Source organism: Camelina sativa, chromosome 8, assembly GCF_030686135.1.
Source record: "Camelina sativa cultivar CO46 ecotype springtype chromosome 8, ASM3068613v1".
NCBI lineage: Eukaryota > Viridiplantae > Streptophyta > Magnoliopsida > Brassicales > Brassicaceae > Camelina > Camelina sativa.
In genome coordinates this window covers 5,840,857-5,868,607 of record NC_141887.1, presented here as the reverse complement: position 1 = coordinate 5,868,607, position 27,751 = coordinate 5,840,857, and the positions used below count along the sequence as shown (strand labels likewise).

The window sequence follows — 27,751 nt, the reverse complement described above, 5'->3', positions numbered from 1 at the left end:
TATTGAAACTTTTAAAATTTAAAAATTCTAATACTTAAAAACTTTTTAAAAGCTAAGAACTTCTAAAAGTTTCAATATTTATAATATTAAAACTTTTAAAAAATTTAAATATTATAATTTATTTTTTTGAAACTTTTTAAAGTTTTAATTTGATCAAATAAAAAACCGAATCAAACCGAATATACTTTTAATTTAAACTTGGACGCCTGATAAATCAAGCTTTTCTGCTCATTCGTTGTTAGAAGCAAATTAATCTTATTTATACTTGTTCTGAACCATTGTCTAAAAAATTTCTAGCCGATTTGGGATATTGTGCATAGTATTTTTTCCATAAATTTAAAATTTTCCTTTTTCTAAAAAATTCTGGAAATTTAAAAAATGTTAATGAATGACATGTCAAATCCTGATTGGTTGTTTAAAATAATTCTTAATATAGAAAATTCTGAAATTTTTTAAAAAATGTTAATTAGTGTAGTGTCTAATTACAATTGGAAGTTTAAAATCCTATGTGGACGCCTTTAGGAGCTTATAGCTCATACTTTTTATTAGTATAAATTGCTTGGGATGTGAAGGAGGTTGCCCATCAAAAAAATATATGGTTGTCCTATGTTTGGAAGGTTTTTGTTCGATTAAAGCATGATCAAATGGAGTTTAATCAAAGTGCATGTTTATGATCTCATGTGTTCTTCTCCAATGTTCCGTTTGTTGTTTCCATTGTAAAATGTTTTTGTAATTTGATAACAAGAATGTATTTTTAAAAACGTGTTTTTTTTCTAACTAAATGTTGTTTTATTTCTTGTTTAGAATTTAGTTGGAGTTCATCTCTAATGTTTTTAAGTAATGTTGTGTATTTCGAACCTAGTGTAATATTAATAATTTTCTTTAAGGTTGGCTCTGAGTGAGTGTTTCTTCTTCTTCTTCTTCTTCTTTTTAGGTAATTTATATGCTAAACAAGTATATATTCACCAAATGATAACAAAATTTTGATTTGGAAGTTTTTCTTTGTACTCAGGATTGTAAATGTAAGAAATAACTAGTTTTGAAAACGTAGGTTAGTATTCAAAATACACTATTTAGATTTTTATTTTTAATTACAAATTCTCTCTTTATAATCTGCTAACTAGGAGTTATCCCGTGCTTAAAGCACGTGTCAACATTTAAAAAAAAAATATAATAAGAAAAATTATTGTTATATTTCTTTAAAAAACTTATTTTGTTTGAGATCATATATTTTTTAATTGTTCTATCAATATATATATGTCTTTTTAATACTAATTATTTTAGAATATTATAGTATTTTATTTTTTGATGTATATTACAGTTTTATATTGTTTGTTTGTTGTATTTGCATCAATATTTTGTGAAATATGGAGTAGTAATCCTACTATATTAATTGGGAAGTACAAATATGAAACTAAACTTAAAATATGTAAAAACTTACATTCAATTGCCATTAGAAAAATTTAATTAAGATTAATTAATTAATTAAATAAACTATATTAATTGGGAAGTACAAATATGTAACTAACTTTAAAATGTGTAAAAAATTACATTCAATTGCCATTAGAAAAATTTAATTAAGATTAATTAATTAATTAAAAATATAAAACGCTGACAGATCAAAAATAAAAAATATAGAAAAGTAATAAAAAATTATTCAAATCAAAACTAATTTATACTTGGAAAACAATAAAAAAATAAAAACTAACAGCTAAGATTTTTTAAAATACAGATAATTATTAGTTAAAAAAAATTATTTTCACTCTCTAATAAAATTATGGACAAAAATTACTAAATATTTTTTTAAAAAAATATATACAAATCATAATTTCAAAAACTAAGACTTTATATCCAAGTAGACAATAAAATTATTTTTGGTAACTAGATTTCGAAAATTTTATAAAGATTTCAAATTATGATTCTCCTATCATCTTTCTTTTATTTTATTTACAAATTGTTTAGAATTTTCATATAATACTTATGATTAATAAAAATTCAAATCACAACATATGCAGAATTGTTTTTGCATATTTATTAATCATAATTATTATATGAAAATTCCAAACAATTTGTAAATAAAATAAAAGAAAGATGATAGGAGAATCATAATTTGAAATCTTAATAAAATCTTCGAACTCTATTTATTAAAATAATTTTATTGTATACTTGGATATAAAATCTTAATTTTGAAATTCTGATTGGTTTATATTTTTTTAAAATATTTAGTAATTTTCGTCCATAATTTTATTAGAGAGAGATTTTTTTTTAACTAAAATTATCTGTATTTTGAAACAAATCTTAGCTGTTAATTTTTATCTTTTTTTTAAGCACAAATTAGTTTTGATTTGAATATATATTTTTTTTTATTTTCTAGATTTTTTTTATCTCTCAGCGTTTTCTGTTTTTTTTTTAATTAATTATATTTATTTGATAAATTAATTTAATTTTAATCAAAATTTTCTAATGGCAATCAATGTAATTTTTTACACATTTTGAGGTTAGTTTCATATTTGTACTTCCCAATTAATATAGTAGGATTTGAAAGAAAGTTGACAAATTCTTTTTTTGGATCAATCTTAAGAAATTTACCACAATAGAAGATTAATTACCAGAAGAATGGAACTAGCCCTGGGTTTTCGGAATATTTGGTTTATTCGGCTCGGGTTAATCGGGTTTTGAGTTATTCGGTTTTTGAGAAATGTTGCCGAATTGAACCGAAAATTTAATCGGTTCGGTTTAATCGGAACTCGGCTTAATCGGGTTGGATTTGTGAATAATATAGTGTTCCGAATGTTACCGAGAACAACACTACTTCGGATCTTTTTGCACCGAAGTAGGCAAAAATATTGAGCTTAGCTCATCAATATATGTGTATGACATCATTACAGACCATATGCACCCATACATTACAAAAGATTGAACCAAAAGAAGCCTAAATAACAGTTTTAGTAGAATTGAATCAATACCAACTCATTGTTTAGAAGGTAGAAGCTATTGAATCAATACCATATCAAGGCTGTGCATGGTGCATGCTGCTGCTAATCGTTCTCAAAAACCACAAAAGAGAGCAGCTACCACTTCCGATTTCCATAGTTATGTTAATGCTGCTTTACACATCAAAAAGTACAAAAGAGCAGCCTATGATTACATGTAAACATTGAAAACAAAGAAGCCTTAGAACTTGTAATCTTATCAAGTAACAAGCAAGAACACATAGATTGAAATACTCAACTTATATAAAGAAGATTCATTGAGTCTGTGCATTCCGAGAATCTGAATTAGGAAAACAAACAAGTGTTAGAAGTAAGATGGTATGAATATATGTATATAAACAAAAATGTTATACTTACCAAGGGATTCAAAGAATGCAACATCCTCCATCATTTGTGTTATGTTTGCAACTTCATCATCAGCTTTGAAGTTGCACCTAAGCCACTGCTGAGTGAGAATCGGAACCTCAACCATATAAGGAGTTAAAGAACTCCTATATGAATCCAAGACTCGGCCACTAGTGCTAAAAACTGATTCTGAAGCAACATAGGAGACTTGAATAGCTAGAATATCCTTAGCCATTGCAGATAAGATAGGGAACTTCTGGCTGTTGCACTTCCACCATGAGAGGACATCATAAGGAAAACCTAAAGTACTCTCCACTCTAACCTCTGTCTTCTCAGTTAAGTAGATATCTAACTCACTGCAGCCTTCTACTGGTCCCTTAGATCTAACCAGCTTGTTGTACAAAGAATCAATACCCTCACATTCATCATCATCAGATAAGTCAGCTATTATAGGTGATATTGCTCAACAGGTCTGCTAAGTCTCAAACTGTATTCCGAGAACATTTGTTTCATCACACATGTAACTGAATTACTAAGCTTCCTAAACTCTATTGTATTCTTACCATAAAGTTGTTCAAAGCAAAGAGTAGCAAACTGCATCTTATTCCGGGAATCTAAAACACTAGCAACAATGACAAGAGGATTCATATTCAACAACCCATCCCAATACTTCTCAAACTTATCCCTCATAATATGAGCCTGCTTTCTAACCTCTTCATTACTGTTTCCACATCTAGTGATAAGACTTATCTCAATGTTCACTATGTGCTTATAAGCATCAGTTGAAGTCACTGATGTAGAGGCATAAAACGTCAAAGTGCAGTTGTAAAAGATTTTCAGGAACTTGACTAACCTTGACACCTCTTCCCAATCAGAAAACATTGGTGGTCCATCACGTTTCTGTTTGGTTTTCTCATCCTCTTCATTGAAATAATCCTCATACAGCTTGTCCTCAGTCAGCATCTTCTGAAAGGCTACTCTCAACTTCAAAGCTTAAGTCAGCATAAGGTAAGTTGAATTCCATCTGGTAATGACATCCAAAGGCAAGCTGCCTCTACACACCTTTCCTATGTCACACCTAATCAATAAACAGAGAAAACAGAGAAATTAGACTAAAAGCTAAAGTGGTATGTGCTTTCAATAAAATTCAGAAGTAAATGTTTGAAGTTATCACCTGAGTGCAAAGGACTTCAGTCTTGTATACGATGATCTCATATACTTGATTGAATTCCTGATAGCAGCAATACAAGGTTTAGCCTTCTTCATTCCATCTGACACAATCAGATTGAGGATGTGAGCACAACATCTCATATGAAAGAATTCACCATTTGTGGCTAAAGCTTCTCCTCCTCCTCTCAGCCTCAACTCCTCTCTTAAAACCCTCAAAGCCTTGTCATTACCCTTAGCATTATCAACAGTCACTGAAAATACCTTCTTGATCCCCCATTCCTCTAAACAATCCAAAAGTTGTCCAACAATCGTGTCTCCTTTGTGATCAGTGATTACCTTGAAGCTCAGTATCCTTTTCTGCATTGCCCAATTCTCATCAATCCAGTGAGCAGTCACCACCATGTAGTTGACAGAGGTTGTTTGTGAAACCCATATATCCGTGGTAAGAGAAACTCTTTGCTGCTCAACACCAAACAAGTGCTTCAACTCTTCTTTCTCTTGCAGAAACATTCCAGCTATGTCCTTAGAAGAGGTCCTTCTTGAGAAAGTCTTGTACATATGCAGCAAGTTGAAACATAAACGCTTCCACCCTTCAGATTCAACAAAGGAAAAAGGCAACTCATTCATAACAACTAGCTGATTAACATATAACCTATAAAGCTGAGGATCATACTTAATGACCCTCATATCCCCCCTCTTATCAGCACATAAAGCTGTCTGATTTTCCATCTCATTGAACTCCTTAAACTTTTTGCATCTATCTATGTGACCCTTCATCGCGCTAGTCCCTGATTGCTTTGTATCACACCCAACCTATTGCTGACAATACTTACAGAAGCAGAATTGATCATCCTCATTCCTTTGAATGAAATGTTGCCAGACCCAAGCCCTTTTAGGATACTTCTTCTTTGCCTTAGGTGGTAGACCAGAGTCTAGTTTTGCTCTTTTATTCCCAGCATTCTCAGCCTGAGCAGTCCCAACCTGACCAGTTTCTTCTATGATAACTAGTTCTTCACCATCCTTCTCAACGTAAGGTCGTAATCTTCAGCCTCCATCTGCAAAGCATAACAGTCGATTAGCATTAGAGAAGTTTAAACAAGTAAACCATCAAGAAAAGTCTACTCAATTCAATCGACTAGCAGAAACCCTAGGTTGTGGTTAATTTCATCTTAAAATTTCAAAACTAAAAACAATATGACTACATTTAACAACCTATAAGAAGAAATCAAGAAACTATAACAAAATTTCGAAAATAAATCGAATTGAAAAATTTAGGGTTTAGGTTTTTTGTTTTAAATTCGAGATTAACGAGATTATGCTACTACAAATTAACAGAAACCCAAGGGTTTTAAACCATTTCGATTATAAGAACAGAGATTGAAAAGAACCAGAGTCTACCTTTTCGATTTGGGGATTAAGGTTCACAATCTGATTATCCACCGCCGATATACTTGTTAGAAGACGAAGAAGAGCAACAAAAGAAGAGATTACGAGAAGGAGAGAAGAAACGATGAAGAAAAGTCAGTGAGTTGGAGTTTGGTGTTCACGGCGAAAGAATCGCCTTTGAGTAGCACAAGGGTTTGAGAGAGTTGGTTGCAGAGTGAATGTGATTGGGTTTAGTGTTAATAAGCTTTTATACATCGGTTAACGAAAAGCGATCGGAAATCAGATTCCGAACCCGATTAACCCGAAACCGAATTCCCAATTTTATTGCATCTGATCGGTTAACTCCCTATTCCTCTCTCGGAACCGAAATCCGGATTTGTCGGTTTATCCGGTTCAATCCGAACAAACTGAACCGAAAACCCAGGTTACTACACACATCTGAGTTTGCTTCCCAAGATTCCTAATCCGAACTTGATGAAAGACCTGAGACCTATTAGCCTATGCTCGGTTCTCTACAAAGTAATCTCGAAGATAATGGTAAAAAGGCTTCAACCCTTGCTTCCTCTTATAGTGTTAGAGAATCAGACGACCTTTGTCACTGATAGGTTGATATCTGAAAACATCTTGGTTGCCCACGAGATAGTTCACAGTCTACACACTCTTCCAGAGATCTCTTCTGATTATATGACCATCAAGTCTGACATGTCAAAAGCTTTTGACCGAGTAGAGTGGAGTTACCTCAGATCCTTGTTATTAGCTTTAGGGTTCCAAGTTAAGTGGGTTGATTGGATTATGTTTTGCGTATCCACGGTAACTTATTCAGTGCTTATCAATGATCAGCCACATGGACTCATTAAACCGCAAAGGGGACTGATTAAAGGAGATCCCTTGTCACATTTCCTTTTTGTCACTTGCCGTGAAGGTTTATCTCATTTGCTTAATAAGGCGCAATCAGCAGGTTCTGGAATAAGTCTACATGAAGATGGTCCGGTTCTCCATCATTTGCTTTTCGCCGATGACAGTCTTTTTATGTGTAAAGCCAAACCTGATCAAGCTTTGGAGTTGCAGTCCATCTTAACCACTTATGGGAAGGCCACAGGTCAAGAAATAAATCAAGCCAAATCCTCCATCTCATTTGGATCCAAGGTACCTGAAAATATCAAGGCGACTATTCAGAATGTGCTGGGAATTTTCAACGAAGGAGGAGCCGGTAAGTACTTGGGACTCCCTAAGTGCTTTAGTGGTTCAAAAGTGGAAATGTTAAGTTACATAAAATACAGGCTAAATGCCAGAGTTTCGGGTTGGCATGCCAAAACACTCTCAATGGGAGGTAAATAAATAATGATCAAATCAGTGGCACTAGCTATGCCAATCTTTGCGATGTCATGCTTCAAAATGCCGAAGACAACTTGTGCTAATCTGTCCAGTGCGATTGCAACCTATTGGTGGAGTGCCAATGACCACCAGCGCAAGATACATTGGGTTAGGTGGAAAAAAATGTGCTTACCAAAAGACTTGGGGGGTATGGGGTTCAAAGACCTTGGATTATTTAACCAAGCTCTCCTGGCCAAACAAGCGTGGAGGTTACTTCAAGAGCCAAATTGCCTCTTTTCCAAGCTTTTGAAGTCTAGATATTTCCCTAATTCCGGGTTTATTGAAGCACGGTTAGGTACAAGACATTCTTTTGGCTGGAGAAGTATCATGTTTGGTAGGGAGCTTTTATTGAAAGGTTTTTGAAGCGCTGAGTAGGGAATGGAGTATCTCTAAAAGTGTGGATGGATCCATGGGTTGAAGATGGAAAGATGAGATCTCCTTGGATAAAAAATCCCCTCATTGACATTAATCTCAATGTCAAGGAACTCATTGACTTTGAAAGACAGGACTTGGATGTTCAAAAGCTGGAATTTCATTTTCTTCCAATAGACATTGTGAAGATCTTGAAAAACAAACCTGTGGTTGATAAAGAAGATTTCTTCATGTGGAAACACACGAAAAGTGGAGAATTTTCTGTAAAATCTGCTTATTGGGTTGCTGATAATATTTTCAACCAAGAGAACCATTTTGAAGCAAACATCCAACCTTCGATTAATGATTTGAAAGCTCGGGTTTGGAAACTACATACGGATCCCAAGCTGAAAGTGTTCCTCTGGAAAGTTTTGAGTGGAGCTTTACCGGTTATCTCTAAACTCAGAAGCAGAGGTCTTCGGATGGAAGATAGATGTCAACTGTGTGGACAACAAGATGAATCAATCAACCATGTTCTCTTTCAGTGTTTCGGGGCCAGGCAAGTTTGGGCTCTATCAGATTACCCTTCTCCTGAATTCGTTTTTGACAAGGGTTCTGTTTACTCGAATCTACACCATTTACTGATAAATAGAGATAACAAGCAATGGCCATCACAGCTAAGGAAAAGTTTCCCCTGGATCATTTGGAGAATTTGGAAGAATCGTAATATCTTCCTTGTTGAAGCTAAGTCTTTCTTTATTCTTGATTCGGTTAAAAAAATTCGGGAAGATGTAGAGGAATGGTTCATTGCTCAGAGTTTGGACATAAATGGAGAGGTTGTAGCGGAGATAAAAACGGTTGTGGATCAGCAAACCACACCAATTTCTGGTTATCCGAGAAGGAATGAAATATGGAACCCCCCTCCCTTATCTTCGATTAAATGTAATGTTGGTGTGTCATAGTCGAGAAGGAACCAACTTGCAGGAGGAGCATGGGTTTTGAGAGATGAAAAAGGTGAAGTCCTCTTACACAGTCGCAGAGCTTTTACCAATGTGGCAAGCAAAGACATGTCAAGTTTTTTAGTCACCAAATGGGCCATTGAAAGTCTAATAAGTCACATATGTACCAAAGTCATTATTGCCTTTCAAGATGCGTCTCTGGTTCGTTGTGTTTTGAGACCAAAAGCTTGGCCTTCCTACAATTATGAATCAGGTGAACTGTTGAGGATTTTGGATTATGTAGATAGGTGGAACGTGGAAGTGGAGGATTCAAGAACTAACAGAGGAGCTTTTCTCATCGCTCAAAGTGAGTGTAGACTTTAATCTTATGTAGCATCAGGTCCGCCCTCTTGGTTGCATAGTGTTTTTGAAAATGAGAGAGTTTTATCCTATGCATAGTTGTTGTGTGGTTGTCTAATGGTTAGTATTTTAGACATTTTTTGGATAGAGCCATGTTCACATAAATGGTGTAGCTTAGTTTAGACAATAGTCTAATTGTGGGAGTTCTTATAGCTTTTGGAATCCACAGCTTTTGTAATCTGTTTGATATATAATCCATCAATATAATTCAGTTGACCAAAAAAAAAGAAGATTAATTACTAAAATTATTTCAAACCCAAACGTAATGAAAATAAAAAAGAAAGGTTTTAGTCTTTTAGTGGTTTTTTCCTCAGACCGTAAAAAAAAAAAAAAAAACGAAGGAAGGATGAAGAAGATCCCGGTGCTTCTGATGGGCTGTGGAGGCGTTGGTCGCCACCTTCTTCAACACATCGTCTCTTGCCGATCGCTTCACGCTGAAATGGTTCTTATCCTTTTACTCTCTTCTCCAATCTCCTCACTTACTTGTTTCTCCATAGCTCGATTTCCTCATGTGTAATGAGTGAGAATGAATCCTAAACTAAATGTGGTTTCTTCAATCTTTGCTCCTGGATCGTCTTACTTCCATGATCAATTCTTCATCTGCATTATTATCTTCATCTAGGTTTTTTTTCCACAAATGTTGAATTCATTGCCCCTAATTTGCTAGGGAGTTCATTTACGGGTGGTTGGAGTATGTGATAGTAAATCCTTAGTTGCTCCAGTTGATGTGCTCAAAGAGGAACTGAATGATGAACTCTTGTCAGAAGTTTGCAGTATCAAATCAACTGGTTCTCCATTATCGAACTTGGGGGCTTCAGGTAACTCTTTTAACATATCATTGTGTTTTCTTCATGAGCTTGTTGTATGGATTATTTAACTGAATAATATTAAGTTTTCTATCCTCTGAAAAAGGTGGGTGTCAGGTGTTCAATGGATCAGAGGCAAAAAGGGAAACAGAAGAAATTGCAAAACTTCTGGGTAAATCTACAGGTTTGTGTTACCAAACATGAGGTTTAAATTAAACTGTTATTTTGAAAGGATCAAATGCTAGTTTTGGGCCCAAAATAGCTTCTAACAGATAAAAAAACTCATGTATTTGCTATAGGTTTAGCGGTTTTGGATTGCTCAGCCAGCGTGGAAACGGTTGAAATATTGATGAAGGCAGTTGACTGGGGTTGCTGCGTTGTCCTGGCAAATAAGAAGCCTCTTACTTCTTCACTGGTAACTTCGTGTTACTAGTAATGCATTTTTGCATGTTTTGTTTATGCTATGAATGTGCAGGCATAGGTAGCGAACTGTTCACTGTAGCTGTTTCTCTTCCCCTTTGGTTTTGTTATGGTGTATCATTAGTACGAATATGTATATTCAGAGACATCGTAGAGTCTTGAACCAGTACTTTATGTTGTTTCAAGAAGAAGTATTGTTGTGTTGATTTAGGTTTTTTTTGGAAAAAAATATTCAGACCAATCTATTTTCTCCTGATTTCTCTTTCTGCACATCTATCCTGTTTTTAACAACTGGTCATACCCTAGATAGTAGGAGAAAACTAGAAAGAAGATTCTTAGCTAATCTAGTTCGAGATGACTCATAGTAGTTCTGTGCTAATCTAGTTTATGAAGTAGTTCGAATGACTCATATTTTCTCTCACCTTGTCTTTTGCGCAGGAACATTATGATAAATTGGCTTTGCATCCGCGATTCATCCGCCACGAATCTACTGTAGGTGAAACACAGCTTGTGTATAGAGTAACACTATTAGTTTACATCTAATCGTCATTTGAAATTGAAAGTGAAAATGTTGTGATTCGGTATGGTAGGTAGTGAATTTTGTAAAGCTTTAGCATCTGACATATGTTTATTTATAGGTTGGTGCTGGTCTTCCTGTCATTGCATCCTTGAGCCGCATAATTTCTTCTGGAGACCCTGTTCATAGAATTGTCGGTAGTTTGAGCGGTAATCACACTTCAGATGCAATTCATGTTACCATAATAGTGTTATAGATGTTAATCGTTGTTCTTATCCCGATATATGCATTTATTATTTATTAATGTCTCTTTGTATCCGTGTTCGATTAATGCTAGGTACCTTGGGATATGTAATGAGTGAGCTTGAAGATGGCAAGCCTCTAAGCCAAGTTGTTCGAGTTGCCAAAACGCTGGGATACACTGAACCAGGTTTGTGACAAACCGTTTGTCCAGCTTTATTTTAGTCATCATCGCACATATCTTTGTTCGTCTGATTGATGGTCAACTGCTTTCTTTTAGCAGCAATGTAATGAGTAGATATCTGATATCTCTCTATCTGCCTTTCTATACTCCATAAGCTGTTTGGTAGCTCAACAATATTCTCTAACTTACTTTGATCTTATAGTACGTCACAATTGGTTTAGCCTTGGGAAAACCTACCTGCTATAGATCAAAATAAACATCATGTTTGAATATTCTAAATATGATGTTTGATGCACTGTTGACAAAAAAAAAAAAAAAATGATGTTTGATGCACATGTTATTTTGTTTTCTTCACAGATCCACGTGACGACCTCAGTGGCATGGATGTTGCTAGAAAGGTATGAACAGGGATAGATGTAATGTCTCTTGCTAGAGTTTGAGTGCATATGTACCTTGATTAATAGAGGTGAGGTAATCTGCAGTCCACACGGCAGATTGCTTTCTTCATCTAATTCGAGTAATGTACAAAAAAAGGCAGTCAAGATTTGTCTGATGTCATGTGAACAAATTTTTTTTCTTTCGTGAATCTGATTTCCTGATGCTATTGGTAGGCAATTCCTCCAATTGTTCTGTTTTACCAACTCACTGCGATTAAAAAGACTATGCGCGAAACTCCCATATCTTTTCATTTTGAAGCAAATTTATGTTGACGAGCATATAACTAAAACAAACTTTAATGTTATTCAACTTTCTTTGTTTCTGTCGTGATAGGGTTTGATTCTTGCTCGACTTCTTGGGAAGAGGATAGTTATGGATAGCATAAAGGTGCCTCATTCAAAGCTCTTTATCTTTTATCTTTCCTACTCGGTGCTGTGTTTTATGTCCGATGAACCAACTCTCGTCGAGTGTCAAGTTGAATTTTTGACTGGAGAAGTCTAGTTCATTTTTTGTCTTTGATGATGAGGTTTGAATTGGGCTGTAGACATGTTGGTCTCAGTCTTGTCTAAATTTTGGTTCTGCCTTCTCGATCCCCAAAAAAATGGCTCCTAACAAGACTCCTTTCATCCTTTTTCTCCTGTACATGACCTTAAAGTTTTTATTGTTACTCTGTAGATAGAGAGCTTGTATCCCGAAGAGATGGGACCTGGAGTCATATCTGTGGATGATTTCCTCCATAATGGAATAGTAAAACTTGATCAGAGTATTGAGGAGAGAGTTAAAAGAGCTTCATCAAACGGGTGTGTGCTTCGTTATGTCTGTGTGATTGAGGGTTCAAGGTAATAACAGTTACCTTAAAGAAATTTGTTTTGGTAGACATATCATATGCTATTAAAATCAACCATAGAATACTAGTGTACAATGTTGGAATTGTTGGTCTAGTGTGATTTTGAATTTCGTGGTCCCTCTCTGCAGCGTTCAAGTTGGCATTCGAGAAGTTTCAAAAGATTCACCATTGGGACGGCTAAGAGGCAGTGACAATATAGTAAGTTTGTTATAAGACTATTTGATAAATCTCTTTCAAACCACTATCTCAAGAACGCAAACACAATATTTGCCTTTAGATTGTCTTGTCAGTAAAATGAATGATTGGAAAACTGCAGGTAGAAATATATAGCCGTTGCTACAAGGCGCAGCCTTTGGTGATTCAAGGTGCTGGAGCTGGGAACGACACGACTGCAGCCGGTGTTCTTGCAGACATCATCGACTTGCAGGATCTTTTTCCTTGAGAGTATTCTAGTTTTTGTTTTATCAAACTAATAATAAGGTCCTCAATTTCATAATGACCTCTTCTTTTAACTGGTAAAACGCAAAACAAATCATTATAGAACGTGGCCTCTCCTTACATTTAGAAAAATAAAAACCTTTTTTGGTTTGACAATTTTGGAGCGGTGGTGACTAAAAAAACGAAATCAAACGGTGATAACGGCGTCGTTTGAGATCTCAGTGTGATCGATTTGGTTTTTAGGATCAAGAGCCATCTCCCGGAGGCGGAGAAGACTTCCGGTAGCCAGAATCGCCTTGGAATTGATATCATGCAGTGACCGGAGATACAAACTCTGACAAGCTTTATTCGCCGCCTCCGCTAATTCCCTATCTTCCCCTTTGAGACCGAAGAGACAATGCCCTAAGATCCTCAGAATCGGTTGCAGAAGCTCCCACGGCAACGGAATCCTTCCGCTATCTCTCTCAGATCTTCCTCCCATAGCCACAACAACACTCTCGTCTTCCCTCCACGAATCATCCGTCAAGGTCGGAATCACAGCCCGCGACGAAGATTGCTCCGTTTCGCCGTTTTGCCCGGCCCATTTCTCACACGATTCGCAGAAATTGAGCTTGGATTCGCGCGTCATCTTCGAGATTTTGCTGTAGTAAAGCTCCAACGCGACACCGACGATCCTAGCTCGGCGCGTGGATCTAACCGTCCCGTGTGGATCCAACGTGGAGGAGAGCACAGCGATGTTGAGGCACGTCGAGTTGTTGTTGTTGTTCTTCGTCAGACCTTTGGTGGACTCGGGGTAAATACTTGGATGCGATAGATCGGGGATGTTTACGGTGATCGCTTGACCGGCGCGTGAGGTTGTTTCGTGAGCGTAGAGAGCGAGCAACACGGCTTCGAATCCGGCTTGCGGCTGACGGAGAGGGACACGAGAGAGGTAGAGACCAGCGATCAAAGGAACGAATCGGAGGACGAGAAGCTGAAGCGAAGGCTCCGAGGATTGGAACGTATCGTAGAGCCAACGGCAGAGGTTGTTGTCTCCGGCGCCTGAGTCTGGACGTTGGAGAAGAGAGGAGATCGCGGTGGATACGGGTTCGTCGTCGAGGAGGGCAGAGATCGTGGAAGGGATGTTTGTGGTTGTTGTTGTGACGATCGTGGCTAAGGATTGGATCGCTGTTTGACATTTGGTGTTGGATTCTGAATCGTTTGTTACGGTGTTGGTTTCTGAATCGGCGTTGTTCGTCGGAGGTGGTGGTGAGTCATGGTGGCTTGATGAAGATTCTGACATTTTTAATCGCTTGTGTGAGAGAGAGGAGGAGGTGAAGATATTGAGTTTTTTGAAAATTTTGAGAAAATAAAGCAGCAAAAATAGGATCAAATAAAAATATAATAAAATAATAGACTATATCGTACGATCTGGATCGTTTGATTTGTTTCCATCCGACGGTTAATATAGCACCGTCCTGGGACCAGGGGAAAAATAAAAAAAAGATTCAATTGCTTGGTGGTTGGTTCTCCATCTTCAATTTCATCAACCGGATTAGGGGAATTAGGGCTACGTAATCTCTGGGCGAAAAGTTTCTCCTCTGTTACGAATAGCTTTGTTTGATTTTACTAAAGGTATGACTTGGTCTCGATTTCTTGTTGTTTTGTATTAGGGTTTCATCTCTGTTACTCTGTTTCTAGGGATTTCTCTTTGTTCCTTTGTTTCGTTTTAGCTAAAAAATTTACGAATCTCTTGGTTTTTTGCTTCGTTGTATGATGAGTAAGGGTACAAAAATTGAATTTTTATTTGGTTTGGTTGAATTGATGAATGGTTTTTCTCGTTTTTTTTTTGTTCTTCAAGCTTTAGCTGGATTCGTCTCTGAGGTTGTAGATTTTGCAGATCGGGTCGGGGTCGTTTGTGAGAAGCTCTTTGCTTTGGGTGTTCCGGGGTGTATTAGACGCTGGTTGGCTATTTCATGGCATTTGAAGTTGGGATTGATTCATCGAATATTGGAGAGATTTCGAACGAAGAAAGAAGTGAGTCTGATTCTCTGAATCTGAGAATTGAGAATGGGTCTGTTGAGATTCCGAGTGTGAAGTTGTCTTGTCAGAAAAAGAAGGTAACTTTGTTGCCCAGTGGCTCCAAACAGTTGCTCTCTGACAAGGATTTTTCTACTACCATTATTGATTTGCCTCACGCATTGATATCTGAGATTCTTAGTTGTCTTGACCCGAAGGAGTTAGGTTTAGTGTCCTGTGTTTCAACTTGTCTGCATAGGTTAGCATCTGAGCATCACGCTTGGAAGGAGTTCTATCGTGAGAGATGGGGACTTCCTCTAGTTTTAGGGGCTGCAAGTTCAGGATTTTCTGATGAGGGATCATGGAAAAAGCTGTTTGTTGAAAGGGAATTTAGGAGTTGGACCTTTTTAGGACGTTATAGTATTGATACGTTATATGGTCACACTGAAGCAGTCCGGACTGTTTTTCTCTTAGCTTCTGCCAAGCTCGTTTTCACTTCTGGATATGATTCCATTGTTCGGATGTGGGACTTGGAAGAAGGTTTGTCTATTGCAGCATCTAAACCACTCGGTTGCACAATTAGGGCTGTTTCCGCTGACACCAAGCTGTTGGTAGCTGGCGGTACTGATGGGTTTATTCATTGCTGGAAATCACTGGATGGTCTCCGGAATTTGTTTGATCTCACTGGTTTTCAGAAAGAGAAGACCGAGTTTCGGCTATGGGGACATGAAGGTCCCATTACATCTCTTGCCCTGGATATGAAAAATATCTTTAGCGGTTCCTGGGACATGTCTGTTCGTATATGGGATCGATCTTCAATGAACTGTGTCAAAACCCTGAGGCATAGTGATTGGGTTTGGGGACTCACACCTCATGAAACCAGCCTCGCTAGCACGTCAGGCTCTGATGTATATATTTGGGACATTAGCAGTGAGACTCCACTGGCAATCATCCATGATGCTCATGAGGGTACCACTTACTCTCTGGCAAGAAGCCATACTGGGAATTTCCTTTTTACTGGTGGAGAAGATGGAGGGATTAAAATGTTTGAAATCAGAAGATACGGTAGTGAAACAAGCGTTGTACTCATATCTCAGTGGATGCCTCACACTAGTCCTGTCTACTCACTTTCTTTTGAGTTTCCCTGGCTTGTATCAGCATCTGGTGACGGTAAGCTTGCACTTATCGACGTGAGGAAGCTGTTGAAGACTAACCGTCATGGCTATTCCAAAAGAGTTTCTTCGAGTACGGTGGAACCGCCACAAAGAATGCTGCACGGGTTCGGATCAAACTTGTTCTCTGTGGATGTGGGTTGTGACCGTATAGTGTGTGGAGGTGAAGAAGGCATAGTCCGGATATGGAACTTCACACAAGCGTTGGAGACAGAGCGAAGGGCTCGAGCCCTTAAAGGAATGAGGCTTGAGAACAGGATGAGACGAAGGAGAGTGCAAATGGAGATGAATGCAAAGAGTGGAAGGCCTGACCAATGCTCCATTGCTGCTCATAAGAACCCCATCAATGGCGACAGGAACCGAGCCTGGCATAGTAAACGAAGAGCAAGCGGGAAGGCGAAGGCCTAAGCAATATGATTCGATTTTCTTCGATAAATTCAGTAAAGCAAATTTTGTAACCTTGGCACATGTTGGCTTTAAGCTAAGTAACAGAGTTGGGTATTATAATTTGGTGGAAAATGAGTAAATTGGCTCTTAGCTTTACTTGTTTTTTGTTTTTCATGTGTTTCGGAAACTATATTTTATATAACAAGTTCGGTATGAAAAAAGAGAGTTGCTACTATATTTGTGTTATCAATTGTTTGGATAAGTTCATGGGGTTGAAATACGGTTTTGGAGCTCACGAGCACTCGACAACTATGAATTACTGCTAAGCTATAGTCGTAGTAAAATTTTATACCCCACCTTTTTGTTTCCGTTATTTGATTCGGTAGTAATAGTCCCAAAAAAGTTGTCTTTACGCTACAAGATATCGGATAAAACAAACATTTCCTTAATATGGTAATTTCGTCATTTCACATTATTTATTTTGTACTATATTATGAAATAAAAAACTAAAGTCAAGACCATTGGGTAAGGACAGGGATAAGCTGAAGCGGAGTTTTCTTAGGACTAACAAGTCCATATGATTCTTCAAGATCAACATCTTTTACCTCTATTCCTTCTGGAAGCTTCCAATCGAAACGGTAGAGAAGATTGATGAGAGTCACATGTACCAAAGCCATACCCATTCCTAAACCTGGGCACATTCTCTTTCCGCTACCAAATGGCAAGAGCTCAAAGTTTAGACCTTTGTAGTCAATCTCGTTATCCATAAACCTCTCCGGGATGAAAGCTTCTGGATCTTTCCAAACATTGGGATTCCTATGAACAGCCCATATGTTGACATAGATCCACGTTTTCTTTGGAATGTCATAACCTCCGATCTTTATATCTTTTGAAGCCTCTCTTGGTATTAGAAGTGGCACAAGTGGGTTTATCCTTAGTGTTTTTTTTATCACCATTTTCAAATACTCGAGTCGTTCTATATCTTCTTCTGTGATAGTGTCTTTGTTTTTGATCACTTCCCTGACCTCAGCTTGCGCTTTCTTTAGAACTCTTGGGTTTGTAATTAAATGTGTCATCGCCCATGTCACGGTGTGGCCAGAAGTGTCTACTCCAGCAATAAGAACGTTCTGAAATAGTTAAAGACACAAAAATTTAATCTTTTTTGCAACATGTGAAGAAAAATTTATTGATAAGAGAGGTTAACATTACTTACCAACAAAATCCCTTTGGTGTTGTCTCGGGTAAGTTGAAACTCTCCAAGTCCAGTCTCTCCCCGTTCCATCTTAAGGAGCAAATCAATGATATCATCTTTAATACTAGGATCCTCTAGGTGTTGTTGTATAGATCGATCAAAAAATGAATCCAATGCCTTGAAAACCTTCTCACATTTGCTGTGTAACCCTGTGATCCTATCAATGATTTTACCAACAACTGGGAAGTAATCCGCTGCTGCGAAGCTCCCTAGCACCTCCATGGCTCCTTGAATGATTTCCTCATAAGCATTCTCAAGTTTGCTTCCTTCTAGACATATTCCAAATCCAACTTTACAAATCACACTCCCAGAGAGTTTCACTAACTTGCGATTCAAGTTGACCGGTCTCTCCAATGAAGCAGATTGTATCATGAATTGGACAAAAGAGGCAACTTCTTCTTGTCTTATATGTTGAAATGATTTTACCCTTTTTGCTGTGTAGAGTTCAACAATCGTCATCTTTCGTACTTCTCTCCAATATTTGCTATAGAAAGAAAATGCAAGATCTTTTAAATTGTATGTAATTCTTGCAGTATAGGTCATGTAAGGTCTCGAACAACACTCAGCATCAAACGTTTTTAAGACATCTTTCACTGTGTCGGGAGTTGACACCACAACAGCAGAGACATATCCAAACTTTAGGGACATTAGAGACCCATATTTTTCAGATAATTTGAACATCGAACGTTGAGGTTTCGTTCCCAACTGGTACAAGTTACCAATTATAGGAAGTCTAGGTGGTCCCGGAGGCAGATTGTTCTTTGTCTTTTTCGTGCTCTTCGCAATGAGTGATGCAAAGAATACGATTGCAATAATGATATACCAAAAACTCATTTTGTTTCCTATACAAAAAGGGATAGTTTATATAAAATATGAAGATCTCTCTCTAGCACTTTGTGACATTTTCGTTGATTCTATTTCCTTTTCTGTTGCTCGCTGTTTTATACTCTAATCGAATGGCGAATTTTATAATAAGTTGCATTTTGTTTTGTCTAAGATTCATATGGGGTTGTTACTTGTCACATATACCTGAGTGAAGTTAAAATAGTACAAATCCAAAAAAGACCATAAAACCAACTACGTACTGTACCATGGATAATATGTATCTATCTCACTATCTGTCACTGCAACATACACTAGTAATATGTTTCATGGTCAGTCAAAATCAAAATGTTTCGAGTCTCAAGGAAACAACTACAAGTTCTGGGATTTTCAAACTGTTATGGGATTTTAAAATACATTTAACACGAAAAGATACATCCAAAGCTGTTACTGAAGGAAAAAAGTGAAAGAGTTTACCACCTATCATAGAGTTTACCACCTATCATAGAGTTAGGACTTAGGATCATATATATATATATTTTTTTTGAATACAGAAAAAGAAAACAGCTATATACCCTCTCTATGGCTACTACCTGAGAAAATGCATAGTGATGATCTAAGTGGTTCTCTGTCTAACATGTCGGCTGCTGGTATCGCCACCACCGTCAGAAAGTTGAGCCCACACGCTCTGAGACTTTGCTCCTCCAGTGCTGTTACTGCCTTCCTCCTGACCAGCCACCGCCTTCAGAAGCTCGGACTGGAGGGTCACACATTCATCCTTCATCTGTTTGTAAGCGTCTGTCTCCAGGACAGCTGCAATATCCAAGACCCCACCAAATCAAACACAACATATGATCCAGTAGCTTTAGCGAGACCATCATACACTTCAATCGCATAGGTTCTGATATTAAAAACAATTCAAAAAATGTAATATAGAGGCATACCTGCTAAGTTCTCCGCAGTAAATGTTAGGCACACGCCTTTTAGTTCCTTAGCATTATATCTGTCGGCCAACGCTAAGATCTTGGCGACAGATTTGACTGATACGCCCTTGCAGATGTGAGCTTCACACAACAACCTGAGCCTATTCAGGTCGTACTTGTCCGCTGCTGCTAAAAGCTTTACGATCAATGTCTCGTATATTTCTGTCAGCTTTAAGCGCTCAAATGTATAGGTTGTCGCAGGCTCAACATCTTCTGGAAGAGAATCTTTATACATGAAATGTAGCAAAGCCTGGAAGGAACAGAGCATAAATATAGGATACAATCTGAACAAACATGAACAAGTAAAGAATAACCACCAATGATGTACCTTAAAAACCCTAGGTTCCAAATCATTTATAGTAACCTCTGAATTGTTTGCTTCAAACTCATTGAAAAACGTAGACTTGAAAAATGGAGATCGAGCAGCCAGTACTAATTTATGAGCTGGAAACTTCTCGCCAGCAATGTCAAAAGTTACATCAGAACCTTCCATGCTATCCAGTAGAACTCCAAAATGTGATCCAAGTTCTGAGTCAGGGACTTGAACAGAGTGTAACTGTGGGCAGTGTATTTCTGAAACCACAACTCCAACCGTACAATTGATTATCAAGCAATCATCTTTGAGGAAGTCAGATGTCTCAAGCAGGGAACGTCTGAAGAAACGTTTGTATCCCCTAATCAAACCACAAAGAATAATAGAGGATCAGGGGAGCTTGAGTTAGCAGAACATACGCCAAAAGACAAATGTAAAGAGAACATCAAATTTATCTCAGATTCTCCACTGAAATTAAGAAAACTTTCCAGTTAAGACTTAAGCTTAAGTCTGGATACACTTAATTAACAAAATACCTTAAAAATTATTGATTTCCCTTTCAATTCTTTTCGCATCATGACCATTAAACCACCCACATCTAATCATTTTTGACACATTATTCTTCTCACAAACAAGATTTGTTATGGGAGCAAGAATCCACCTCACTCATAAGTCCGAAGAATCTTACTACACTTACTATGACTACCTTTTTTACACCAAAAGAACACCATATTTCATTCATTATGATGGCACTGACTATGAGAAGCTAAATTATTCAATTTCCATGCTTTATACCACCAACAAGGTAACACCATTCAAATTCAGAATCCTCCTTAGCAGTTCACAAGTATTAAGTACATCTAGTAGCTATGGCTATGTCACGCCCAAGCAAACCCAGGGTCGTCAACAGAGAAACTGAGCTGCAAGTACCCTAAGATTAACATGATGTATCTTCTAATTCATGTGATCATTCCCACATCTTTCTCCTCTTTAATTTTTATGTCACAGCCAGTAAACAAAGATCTATCATATAATTCCATCACAAGGGTGAAACAAGATGAGGGAATCACGTAACCCTAATACAAAGTACTACAAACCCTACTCCAGATATTAGTTCATCCTCACAGCAAAATGATTAAACATGCATCGCCAATCCTACAAACGCACTAATCAACAATTAAAAAAAAAAACCAGAATTATGAGCAGTGAGCATAAAAACAACTACAGGTGAAAAAAGAAAACCGTACCACATGCTTCCTCTGTATTTGAGAGTATAAGGCCCACCATCAAGTGACCTTTCGAAATGGCTATGAACCTTATGCTTCCCTTTTCCGCTTTGGTCAACAAGAGCAAGCTCAAAAAGCGCCCTAACTTCCGTACCTTCACTCGCCAACGCGATAAAAACAGAGACGTACGACGAGTTATCCTCCGGATTCTTACCATCCGGGTAGAAGAAGATCCCCCACTGGTACCCTCCCACGGAGAAATTATCACTCGCTATGTGCTTCCCTACACCCATCCCTTTCGCTAAGCTGTAACCTTGTATCACGAATTGATGCGACCCGTTCACCGTCTGCGTCACCGATTTCGAGGTCGTCGGAGATAAAACCCGATCCGGATTCGGTCCCGGAATCAATGATCCAGACATCGTTTCTGAAAAAACTCGCGGCTAATCTCTAATCGACGTAGACAATTTTTTTTTCCCCCTTTTTGATTTTCCAAGAAACAAAAAGATTCTCCTACTAGGGTTCTGAATTTTTCAATTTTGGATTCTTTGGGTTTCAGACCGTTTAAAGAAAAGAAAAAATATCAGAAAGAGGGAAGTGAACACACACAACGTTTTCTTAACTTTGCCCATTTAGGACTGTTTGGATACGAGCTTAAAACTGATCTCCCAGTATTTTTTTTTTAAATCAAGGAGAGTGTATTGAATTTGATATTTTAGAAGATTTTGGTGTATTTTTAAATCTACTGTTATTTAATCAGTGATTTTAAAAAGTCTTTTGAAATCCTGTGTTATTGAATTTGGAATTTTTAGAAATCATCTTAAATCATTCACAATCTCTTGTTATTGAATCAATAATTTATAAATCTCACTACAAATACACTGTTATTCAAAATATCACAACTTTTTTAAAAAATGAAATTGTAAGTGATTTTGGGAGACATTTTAAAACATTTTTAGTTGAAATACATGAGTAACAAAATCACACCTTTAAAGGTGATATTTTGAAAGATTTCAAAAAAAAAAAAAAAAAATTCTGAAACCAACTGCAGAAACTTCGTCTATCTCTACACCGTACGTTCTCTCCTATACTCTCTTTCTTTCTCCAAGGTGAAAGCTTTGCCTTAGACGATGAGTGATATTGATATTGAGATCGTGAGGAATGATGTCAATCCTGTCTTGACAATGATACCAGCTTTTGGATTGGATTAATCGATTGACGAGATGCTTGGATATATATATATATATATGTGTATATATATATTTGATGATGGCACCAAAATGGATGAGAGATGTTATAAAGTTCAGCACAAGTATGAATAATGTGTCGTGTATTGTTTGTAAGTAAGCATGATAGATGTTATAAAATTCTCTAAAGTCATTAAGCTCTAATATTGATCGGTACAGTATGTACGTCTCCATCATCCCTTATAGTTTTGATGGTGGGTTTTTTTAGGTTGTGAAGAAAACATGTGTTCATGTTATTTTTTTTCTCCAAAATATCCTAAAATCACCTAAAATTCAATAACCAAATCTCACCAAATCACAAGTAATAAAGTTTTAAATTCTTTAGAAATCTCTAACAAATAATCAAATCTCCTAAAGTTACACTCAAATCTCTCAAAATACTAAAATATTAAAATCTCACCAAATCTGCCTAAAATATCAAGTTCAATACACCCCTCAAATCTAATCCGAATTGCCAAACAAGCTCGTCAACTTTGTTCGTAATTCAACTATCGTCTCTCTCTCTCTCTCTCTCAAGCATCGGGGGAAAAAAATGGATGGTCATGAAGGTTGTTGCGGCGGCGACGGAAAGACGGAGATGATACCGACGGAGGAAGCTCTGAGAATAGTACTAGGCGTCTCTAAGCGTCTGCCTCCGGTAAGCGTTTCGCTGCTGGAAGCGCTTGGGAAGGTGTTGGCGGAGGATATTCGTGCTCCTGATCCGTTGCCTCCGTATCCTGCTTCCGTCAAGGTGAATAGCATTGAAACCTATAATAGATTCGATCTAATAGGCTTCGAGTAGATTGACATTTAATGTTTATATATGTTTGTTTAGGATGGGTATGCCGTTGTTGCTTCAGATGGTCCTGGAGAATACCCGGTTATTACAGAATCAAGAGCTGGGAATGATGGACTGGGTGTGATTGTTACTCCTGGAACTGTGGCCTATGTAACAACTGGTGGTGAGTATATTCCATTTAGTTGAAAAATCTCTTACTGATGATTTGTATCAGTTGCCTAACTCTTAAGAGTATTTGAAAGGGTTTTTACTCACTCCTTGGTGTGTCTACATGGGAAATTGTCAGAAAACTAAATGTTTCTTTGGTATTTTTCTCTTCAGGACCTATACCTGATGGAGCGGATGCAGTTGTCCAAGTTGAGGACACTGAAGTAATTGGAGACGTCTCAACTGAAGTTAGAAGAGTAAAAATACTGATTCAAACTAAGAAAGGCACTGATATCCGTAGAGTGGTATGGTTTCTTCTTTCTCGATTATATGATCAGTCTTGTACTTGATATCGTTGATTTGCTTAATCTTTGACTGTTTGCTAAACAATTGAAGTTTCGTACTATTCTTTATAATGTTCTGACATCTGTTGATACAAGATAACTTTAGGATGCATGTGAGACTGATATTTAAAATGAATTGAATTTTTATGTCATTTTGATGAGTAAGTAATTGGGACATATGGAAATGATTGGCGAGTTTTGGATATGTCCATGAATTGTAGGACACCAACCTGTCTTCTGCTACTGGTGTGAGTTTGCAATGTTTCTTACAGAATATACCCTTCTGGAGCTTAGAATATACATGCATGAGGTCATCACTAGAAGACCTGAAGATAGCTAAAAGCATGTTTCCCTTTTATTATAATAAAATCTAGAACGTTAATGAAAAAAGCAGTTTTTTCCAGCTGTTTGGTTAAAAGGCAATCGTTATAGGTTAATTATTGTTTCACTGTAAGATCCATACAATTTATATGCTAGGGTTGCGACATTGAGAAAGATACTACTGTACTAAAAACTGGAGAAAGGATTGGTGCCTCAGAAATAGGCTTGCTAGCAACTGCAGGAGTAACCATGGTGAAGGTATTGCTGTATATCTGTTTTATTTTTAGCAAATTCACTAAATGATATGTCCAAAAAAGGAAAAAGTATAACTTCCTTATAGGTATATCCTATGCCTACAGTTGCTATTCTCTCTACTGGAGATGAACTTGTCGAGCCGTCAGCTGGGACTTTAGGTCGTGGTCAGGTATTACGCAGAAATAAGATTTTTGATGCATATGATAGATATATATTTTGTGTAATAAATGCAGAAAAGATATTGGACCCTTGTTATCTTTAGTGACTAAACAGTGAGCTCTTTGCAGATTAGGGACTCAAATCGAGCAATGTTGGTGGCAGCAGTGATGCAGCAGCAATGCAAAGTTGTGGACCTTGGAATTGTTAGAGATGACAAAAAAGAACTTGAGAGAGTTTTGGACGAGGCTGTATCCTCTGGAGCCGATATTATTTTAACTTCTGGTGGTGTTTCAATGGGAGACAGGGATTTTGTCAAGCCATTGCTCGGAGAGAAGGGGAAAGTACATTTCAGCAAGGTAAAGAAGCAGTATAAGTTTCCTGCACTTTCTCCCTGAGGTTTATTTATTTTTCTGCTTTGCAAAAGAGTTGGCTACTATGTTGTCTGAAAACCTATTTTGCTGGACTCTACTTTAATTTATCAGCTTAAGCACAGGAAGTTGACAATGTTTAGTTTGTTATATAGATTGAACCGCAAAGATTTTATATTTTAGTTTTGTTTCAGGTTTTGATGAAACCTGGGAAACCTTTGACGTTTGCTGAGATCAGGGCAAAACCAACTGAAAGTATGATGGAGAAAACAGTGCTTGCATTTGGATTACCAGGAAATCCCGTAAGCTGTTTGGTTTGTTTCAATATCTTTGTTGTGCCTACATTTCGCCAGCTTGCAGGATGGACAAGCCCCCATCCACTGAGGTTAGTGAAGTTTTCATTATACTTATATCTCCATATGCATTAATTCTGAAAATGATCATCAGTGAAAGTGTAGACTACTGTCTAATATCTGCGCAGAGTGCGAGCTCGACTTCAGGAGCCGATAAAGTCCGATCGCATCCGTCCGGAGTTTCATCGGGCCATCATCAAATGGAAAGACAACGATGGGTCAGGGATTCCCGGGTGAGTCTTTCATAATTGTGTCTGCTTTTGAGTAAAAACTTAGAATTTCCAGTATGTGTGAATTTCGAGTATGCGTTACTAGGCTAATGAGATATACCTGGATGTCAGATTTGTTGCTGAGAGCACTGGGCATCAGATGAGCAGTCGGCTATTAAGTATGAGGTCGGCTAATGCTTTGTTGGAGTTGCCTGCTACAGGCAATGTGCTTTCTGCTGGAACGTCTGTATCAGCTGTACTTGTTTCTGATATTAGTGGCTTTACTATAGACAAGAAGACCTCATTATCAGAACCAGAATCTATTCGAAAAGATAAAAAGTATGATGAAGTACCTGGACCTGAGTATAAAGTGGCTATTCTTACTGTCAGTGATACTGTCTCAGCTGGGGCTGGACCTGATCGCAGGTATGGTTAATGTTAAACTTTCTTGATTGTCCCATTGCAAATCTGGATGAGATGAGTTATGTTAGTATGTTGGAAGAGATACCATTAGGTTTTTTTTGCGTCCTTTTACAAGTATAAGACTGCATATTAACTGTTGGAAAATGATACGGAAATGGCACATTGGCAATACTGAGTTTGTCTTTCTCCTGCCTTACCTTATGATAATTGCGACAGTGGCTTGTTGATAGGTGTTTTTCAAAGAGAAATATATCCTTGTGGGTAAAAAAGTACGCTGTCTTTCTAGAAGACCTGTTAGTTGCTGACTATTTGACGAGACATAAGTTAGAACATGAACTTTGTAGTCGAGGTGAAAACGTCTTAGAGTCAACTTGTTGATTTTCTCTTTCAATTTGGCATAATGGATTGAAATATTAGTGATGTAGAGTCGATAATCTCTTCAGCCGGAGTTAAATGCAGGGATTAAAAACTCTGAAACAGTTCGCTTTAACGTCATTTTCTTCGATTATAAAAATATGCATCTAGATACACCTCTCCAGTTCGTTATTCTGGTGAGGTCACAAATTCGATGCCATAGTAAAATTGCACAGTGGTATTGCTCCCTGTCATAGTGAGACAGGGAAGCTCTACAGTACTTTGCTACATCTATAGGTAAAGTCTCATCTCGATGCCATTCTTCATGTTAAATACTCAAAAGGAATGCTCAAACGGTTTGAGTCAAACCCTCTCCAGATAGTTTTTTTCTGTCTGTACTCACTTATAATTTGTTTGAAAGTTTTGGTCTTATCATTGTTTCGTGATCATTTCTTGATTGATTTTCTTATGCTCGTGTAGTGGCCCCAGGGCTGTATCAGTGGTTGATTCCTCGTCTGAAAAACTGGGAGGAGCTAAGGTAGTCGCCACAGCCGTTGTCCCTGATGAGGTGGAAAGAATCAAAGACATTCTCCAGAAATGGAGCGACGATGACGGAATGGATCTCATTCTTACACTTGGTATACAAACATCTAGTTATTAATCATAGATTTGTTTTTGAGTATGAAACATATCTTTTATACTTAACTTGTTGCAAACTAGGCGGCACCGGCTTCTCTCCGAGAGATGTAACACCTGAAGCAACGAAGAAAGTGATAGAGAGAGAAACACCTGGTCTCCTCTTTGTTATGATGCAAGAGAGCTTAAAGGTAACATACTTCATACTTACCTGTTTCTTACATGTAAGGATGTTTAATTTGTGGATAAACCGAACCCTTCCACTTTTGAAAACCAAATTGAGCCTTGGCACTGTTAGGATAGTTTGAGCCTTGGCACTGTTAGGATAGTTTGAGCCTTAACACAGTTAAGATAGTTTTCCTTTTCTAATATCCAAAATCCCAAAACTAAATTAGGGGGGTATTTTTTCTAAACCGGAACTGAATTGAAGTGCGCGGTTTGAATCGTTAAACATGGTTGTTCTTCTCCATAATGGAAAGAAATGAGTTGGCATCTGACTCCACATGTTTGTTCTCTTTGAGCAGATCACACCATTTGCGATGCTCTCACGCTCTGCAGCAGGAATAAGAGGCTCAACATTGGTACAAATCTCTAACTTAATCATTGGTGCAAATCTCTGACTTGCCATCACTGACGAATCTGTCTTTTGGTTCTCTCAGATAATAAACATGCCTGGAAACCCAAACGCGGTGGCAGAGTGCATGGAAGCTCTGTTACCGGCATTGAAGCACGCACTGAAGCAGATAAAAGGAGACAAGAGAGAGAAACATCCAAAGCACATACCTCACGCAGAAGCTACTACACCGGCTGATACATGGGACCAAAGTTATAAGTCGGCCTATGCCACGGAAGAAAAGAAAGAGGATGCTGGATGTTCTTGTACTCACTAAAATTTTCCAGCTTCTGTAACTCTAAAAACTTTTGACAAGTTCTGTGGCTTACTTGGAGATCGAGAGTTACATGAAACCCAACTATGTGGTGCGAAATGGGCTGTTATATAGTTTTTGTGTAAAGATACATCACCCAATGAGAAAATACATTGTATAATAACCGAAGCCAAAATAAACAAATGTAAAGTTACATTTTCGTTATCGATTTGGTTTACGATTTGGTTTAATACACCTTAATTTAATTACA

General features: G+C 37.4%; 8 protein-coding genes across 11 annotated transcripts; 4 read left to right on the top strand and 4 right to left on the bottom strand.

Annotated features, from left to right (window-relative positions):
- Positions 1-3,247: 3,247 nt before the first annotated feature.
- On the bottom strand, positions 3,248-4,301 carry LOC147939738 (zinc finger BED domain-containing protein DAYSLEEPER-like). Its single transcript, XM_087461010.1, has 3 exons — positions 3,902-4,301; positions 3,351-3,782; positions 3,248-3,273 (listed from the first exon to the last, which is right to left on the bottom strand). Exons 1-3 carry the CDS (start codon positions 4,299-4,301, stop codon positions 3,248-3,250), a joined length of 858 nt encoding a protein of 285 aa, XP_087317136.1.
- Positions 4,302-6,428: 2,127 nt separating this feature from the next.
- On the top strand, positions 6,429-8,951 carry LOC147939737 (uncharacterized). The gene is made up of 4 exons (XM_087461009.1): positions 6,429-7,104; positions 7,644-8,476; positions 8,582-8,779; positions 8,862-8,951. The coding sequence occupies exons 1-4, from the start codon at positions 6,429-6,431 to the stop codon at positions 8,949-8,951; spliced, it is 1,797 nt and encodes a 598-aa protein (XP_087317135.1).
- Positions 8,952-9,110: 159 nt separating this feature from the next.
- Positions 9,111-16,580, top strand: LOC104706454 (homoserine dehydrogenase). Of its 2 annotated transcripts, none has more exons than XM_087461805.1 (13): positions 9,111-9,419; positions 9,645-9,795; positions 9,890-9,967; positions 10,083-10,198; positions 10,642-10,695; positions 10,842-10,929; positions 11,058-11,150; positions 11,502-11,542; positions 11,916-11,969; positions 12,258-12,421; positions 12,558-12,627; positions 12,746-14,481; positions 14,708-16,580. In XM_087461805.1, exons 1-12 carry the CDS (start codon positions 9,243-9,245, stop codon positions 12,869-12,871), a joined length of 1,212 nt encoding a protein of 403 aa, XP_087317931.1. In that variant the 5' UTR covers positions 9,111-9,242; the 3' UTR covers positions 12,872-14,481; positions 14,708-16,580. The 2 variants fall into 2 exon arrangements, with proteins under 2 accessions (XP_087317931.1, XP_087317930.1); XM_087461804.1 differs by having other exon boundaries at positions 9,197-9,419; positions 14,747-16,580.
- Positions 12,918-14,149, bottom strand: LOC104706455 (uncharacterized). The gene has a single exon (XM_010422650.3). The coding sequence runs from the start codon at positions 14,147-14,149 to the stop codon at positions 13,055-13,057; it is 1,095 nt and encodes a 364-aa protein (XP_010420952.1). The 3' UTR covers positions 12,918-13,054.
- LOC104706456 (F-box/WD-40 repeat-containing protein At5g21040) lies at positions 14,823-16,659 on the top strand. Its single transcript, XM_087461803.1, has one exon. It carries the CDS (start codon positions 14,823-14,825, stop codon positions 16,443-16,445), a length of 1,623 nt encoding a protein of 540 aa, XP_087317929.1. The 3' UTR covers positions 16,446-16,659.
- A 189-nt stretch (positions 16,660-16,848) lies between these two features.
- LOC104706457 (cytochrome P450 71B14-like) lies at positions 16,849-18,530 on the bottom strand. The gene is made up of 2 exons (XM_087463182.1): positions 17,638-18,530; positions 16,849-17,551 (listed from the first exon to the last, which is right to left on the bottom strand). The coding sequence occupies exons 1-2, from the start codon at positions 18,508-18,510 to the stop codon at positions 16,937-16,939; spliced, it is 1,488 nt and encodes a 495-aa protein (XP_087319308.1). The 5' UTR covers positions 18,511-18,530; the 3' UTR covers positions 16,849-16,936.
- Positions 18,531-18,863: 333 nt separating this feature from the next.
- Positions 18,864-21,718, bottom strand: LOC104709263 (BTB/POZ and MATH domain-containing protein 5). 2 transcript variants are annotated; one of them, XM_087463413.1, is made up of 4 exons: positions 21,042-21,718; positions 19,810-20,155; positions 19,443-19,731; positions 18,864-19,311 (listed from the first exon to the last, which is right to left on the bottom strand). In XM_087463413.1, the coding sequence occupies exons 1-4, from the start codon at positions 21,440-21,442 to the stop codon at positions 19,115-19,117; spliced, it is 1,233 nt and encodes a 410-aa protein (XP_087319539.1). In that variant the 5' UTR covers positions 21,443-21,718; the 3' UTR covers positions 18,864-19,114. The 2 variants fall into 2 exon arrangements, with proteins under 2 accessions (XP_087319539.1, XP_087319540.1); XM_087463414.1 differs by having other exon boundaries at positions 19,810-20,949; positions 21,042-21,602.
- Positions 21,719-22,352: 634 nt separating this feature from the next.
- Positions 22,353-27,705, top strand: LOC104706453 (molybdopterin biosynthesis protein CNX1). Of its 2 annotated transcripts, none has more exons than XM_010422648.3 (13): positions 22,353-22,997; positions 23,082-23,208; positions 23,367-23,497; positions 24,014-24,115; positions 24,198-24,281; positions 24,400-24,627; positions 24,834-25,024; positions 25,121-25,225; positions 25,334-25,627; positions 26,459-26,616; positions 26,699-26,805; positions 27,139-27,195; positions 27,274-27,705. In XM_010422648.3, exons 1-13 carry the CDS (start codon positions 22,800-22,802, stop codon positions 27,502-27,504), a joined length of 2,013 nt encoding a protein of 670 aa, XP_010420950.1. In that variant the 5' UTR covers positions 22,353-22,799; the 3' UTR covers positions 27,505-27,705. The 2 variants fall into 2 exon arrangements, with proteins under 2 accessions (XP_010420950.1, XP_087316560.1); XM_087460434.1 differs by having other exon boundaries at positions 22,413-22,997; positions 24,217-24,281.
- Positions 27,706-27,751: the final 46 nt, after the last annotated feature.

What these genes read in the sequence shown, in the direction of transcription:
- LOC147939738 (XM_087461010.1), bottom strand. Translation starts at nt 4,301, where the DNA reads ATGCTGACTGAGGACAAGCTGTATGAGGATTATTTCAATGAAGAGGAT. An exon ending in TTGCTTTGAACAACTTTATG is followed by an intron (nt 3,783 to 3,901) that starts GTAAGAATACAA and finishes CACCTATAATAG; the next exon opens with CTGACTTATCTGATGATGAT. An exon ending in TGCATTCTTTGAATCCCTTG is followed by an intron (nt 3,274 to 3,350) that starts GTAAGTATAACA and finishes TTCCTAATTCAG; the next exon opens with ATTCTCGGAATGCACAGACT.
- LOC147939737 (XM_087461009.1), top strand. Translation starts at nt 6,429, where the DNA reads ATGGTAAAAAGGCTTCAACCCTTGCTTCCTCTTATAGTGTTAGAGAAT. An exon ending in TTTCAACGAAGGAGGAGCCG is followed by an intron (nt 7,105 to 7,643) that starts GTAAGTACTTGG and finishes AGCGCTGAGTAG; the next exon opens with GGAATGGAGTATCTCTAAAA. An exon ending in TTGTAGCGGAGATAAAAACG is followed by an intron (nt 8,477 to 8,581) that starts GTTGTGGATCAG and finishes GGTGTGTCATAG; the next exon opens with TCGAGAAGGAACCAACTTGC.
- LOC104706454 (XM_087461805.1), top strand. Translation starts at nt 9,243, where the DNA reads ATGAAAATAAAAAAGAAAGGTTTTAGTCTTTTAGTGGTTTTTTCCTCA. An exon ending in ATCGAACTTGGGGGCTTCAG is followed by an intron (nt 9,796 to 9,889) that starts GTAACTCTTTTA and finishes CCTCTGAAAAAG; the next exon opens with GTGGGTGTCAGGTGTTCAAT. An exon ending in AATTGTCGGTAGTTTGAGCG is followed by an intron (nt 10,930 to 11,057) that starts GTAATCACACTT and finishes GATTAATGCTAG; the next exon opens with GTACCTTGGGATATGTAATG.
- LOC104706455 (XM_010422650.3), bottom strand. Translation starts at nt 14,149, where the DNA reads ATGTCAGAATCTTCATCAAGCCACCATGACTCACCACCACCTCCGACG.
- LOC104706456 (XM_087461803.1), top strand. Translation starts at nt 14,823, where the DNA reads ATGGCATTTGAAGTTGGGATTGATTCATCGAATATTGGAGAGATTTCG.
- LOC104706457 (XM_087463182.1), bottom strand. Translation starts at nt 18,510, where the DNA reads ATGAGTTTTTGGTATATCATTATTGCAATCGTATTCTTTGCATCACTC. An exon ending in ACACCAAAGGGATTTTGTTG is followed by an intron (nt 17,552 to 17,637) that starts GTAAGTAATGTT and finishes TAACTATTTCAG; the next exon opens with AACGTTCTTATTGCTGGAGT.
- LOC104709263 (XM_087463413.1), bottom strand. Translation starts at nt 21,442, where the DNA reads ATGTCTGGATCATTGATTCCGGGACCGAATCCGGATCGGGTTTTATCT. An exon ending in TGGAACCTAGGGTTTTTAAG is followed by an intron (nt 19,732 to 19,809) that starts GTACATCATTGG and finishes TGTTCCTTCCAG; the next exon opens with GCTTTGCTACATTTCATGTA. An exon ending in TACTGCGGAGAACTTAGCAG is followed by an intron (nt 19,312 to 19,442) that starts GTATGCCTCTAT and finishes TGGATATTGCAG; the next exon opens with CTGTCCTGGAGACAGACGCT.
- LOC104706453 (XM_010422648.3), top strand. Translation starts at nt 22,800, where the DNA reads ATGGATGGTCATGAAGGTTGTTGCGGCGGCGACGGAAAGACGGAGATG. An exon ending in GGCCTATGTAACAACTGGTG is followed by an intron (nt 23,209 to 23,366) that starts GTGAGTATATTC and finishes TTTTCTCTTCAG; the next exon opens with GACCTATACCTGATGGAGCG. An exon ending in GGACTTTAGGTCGTGGTCAG is followed by an intron (nt 24,282 to 24,399) that starts GTATTACGCAGA and finishes AGCTCTTTGCAG; the next exon opens with ATTAGGGACTCAAATCGAGC.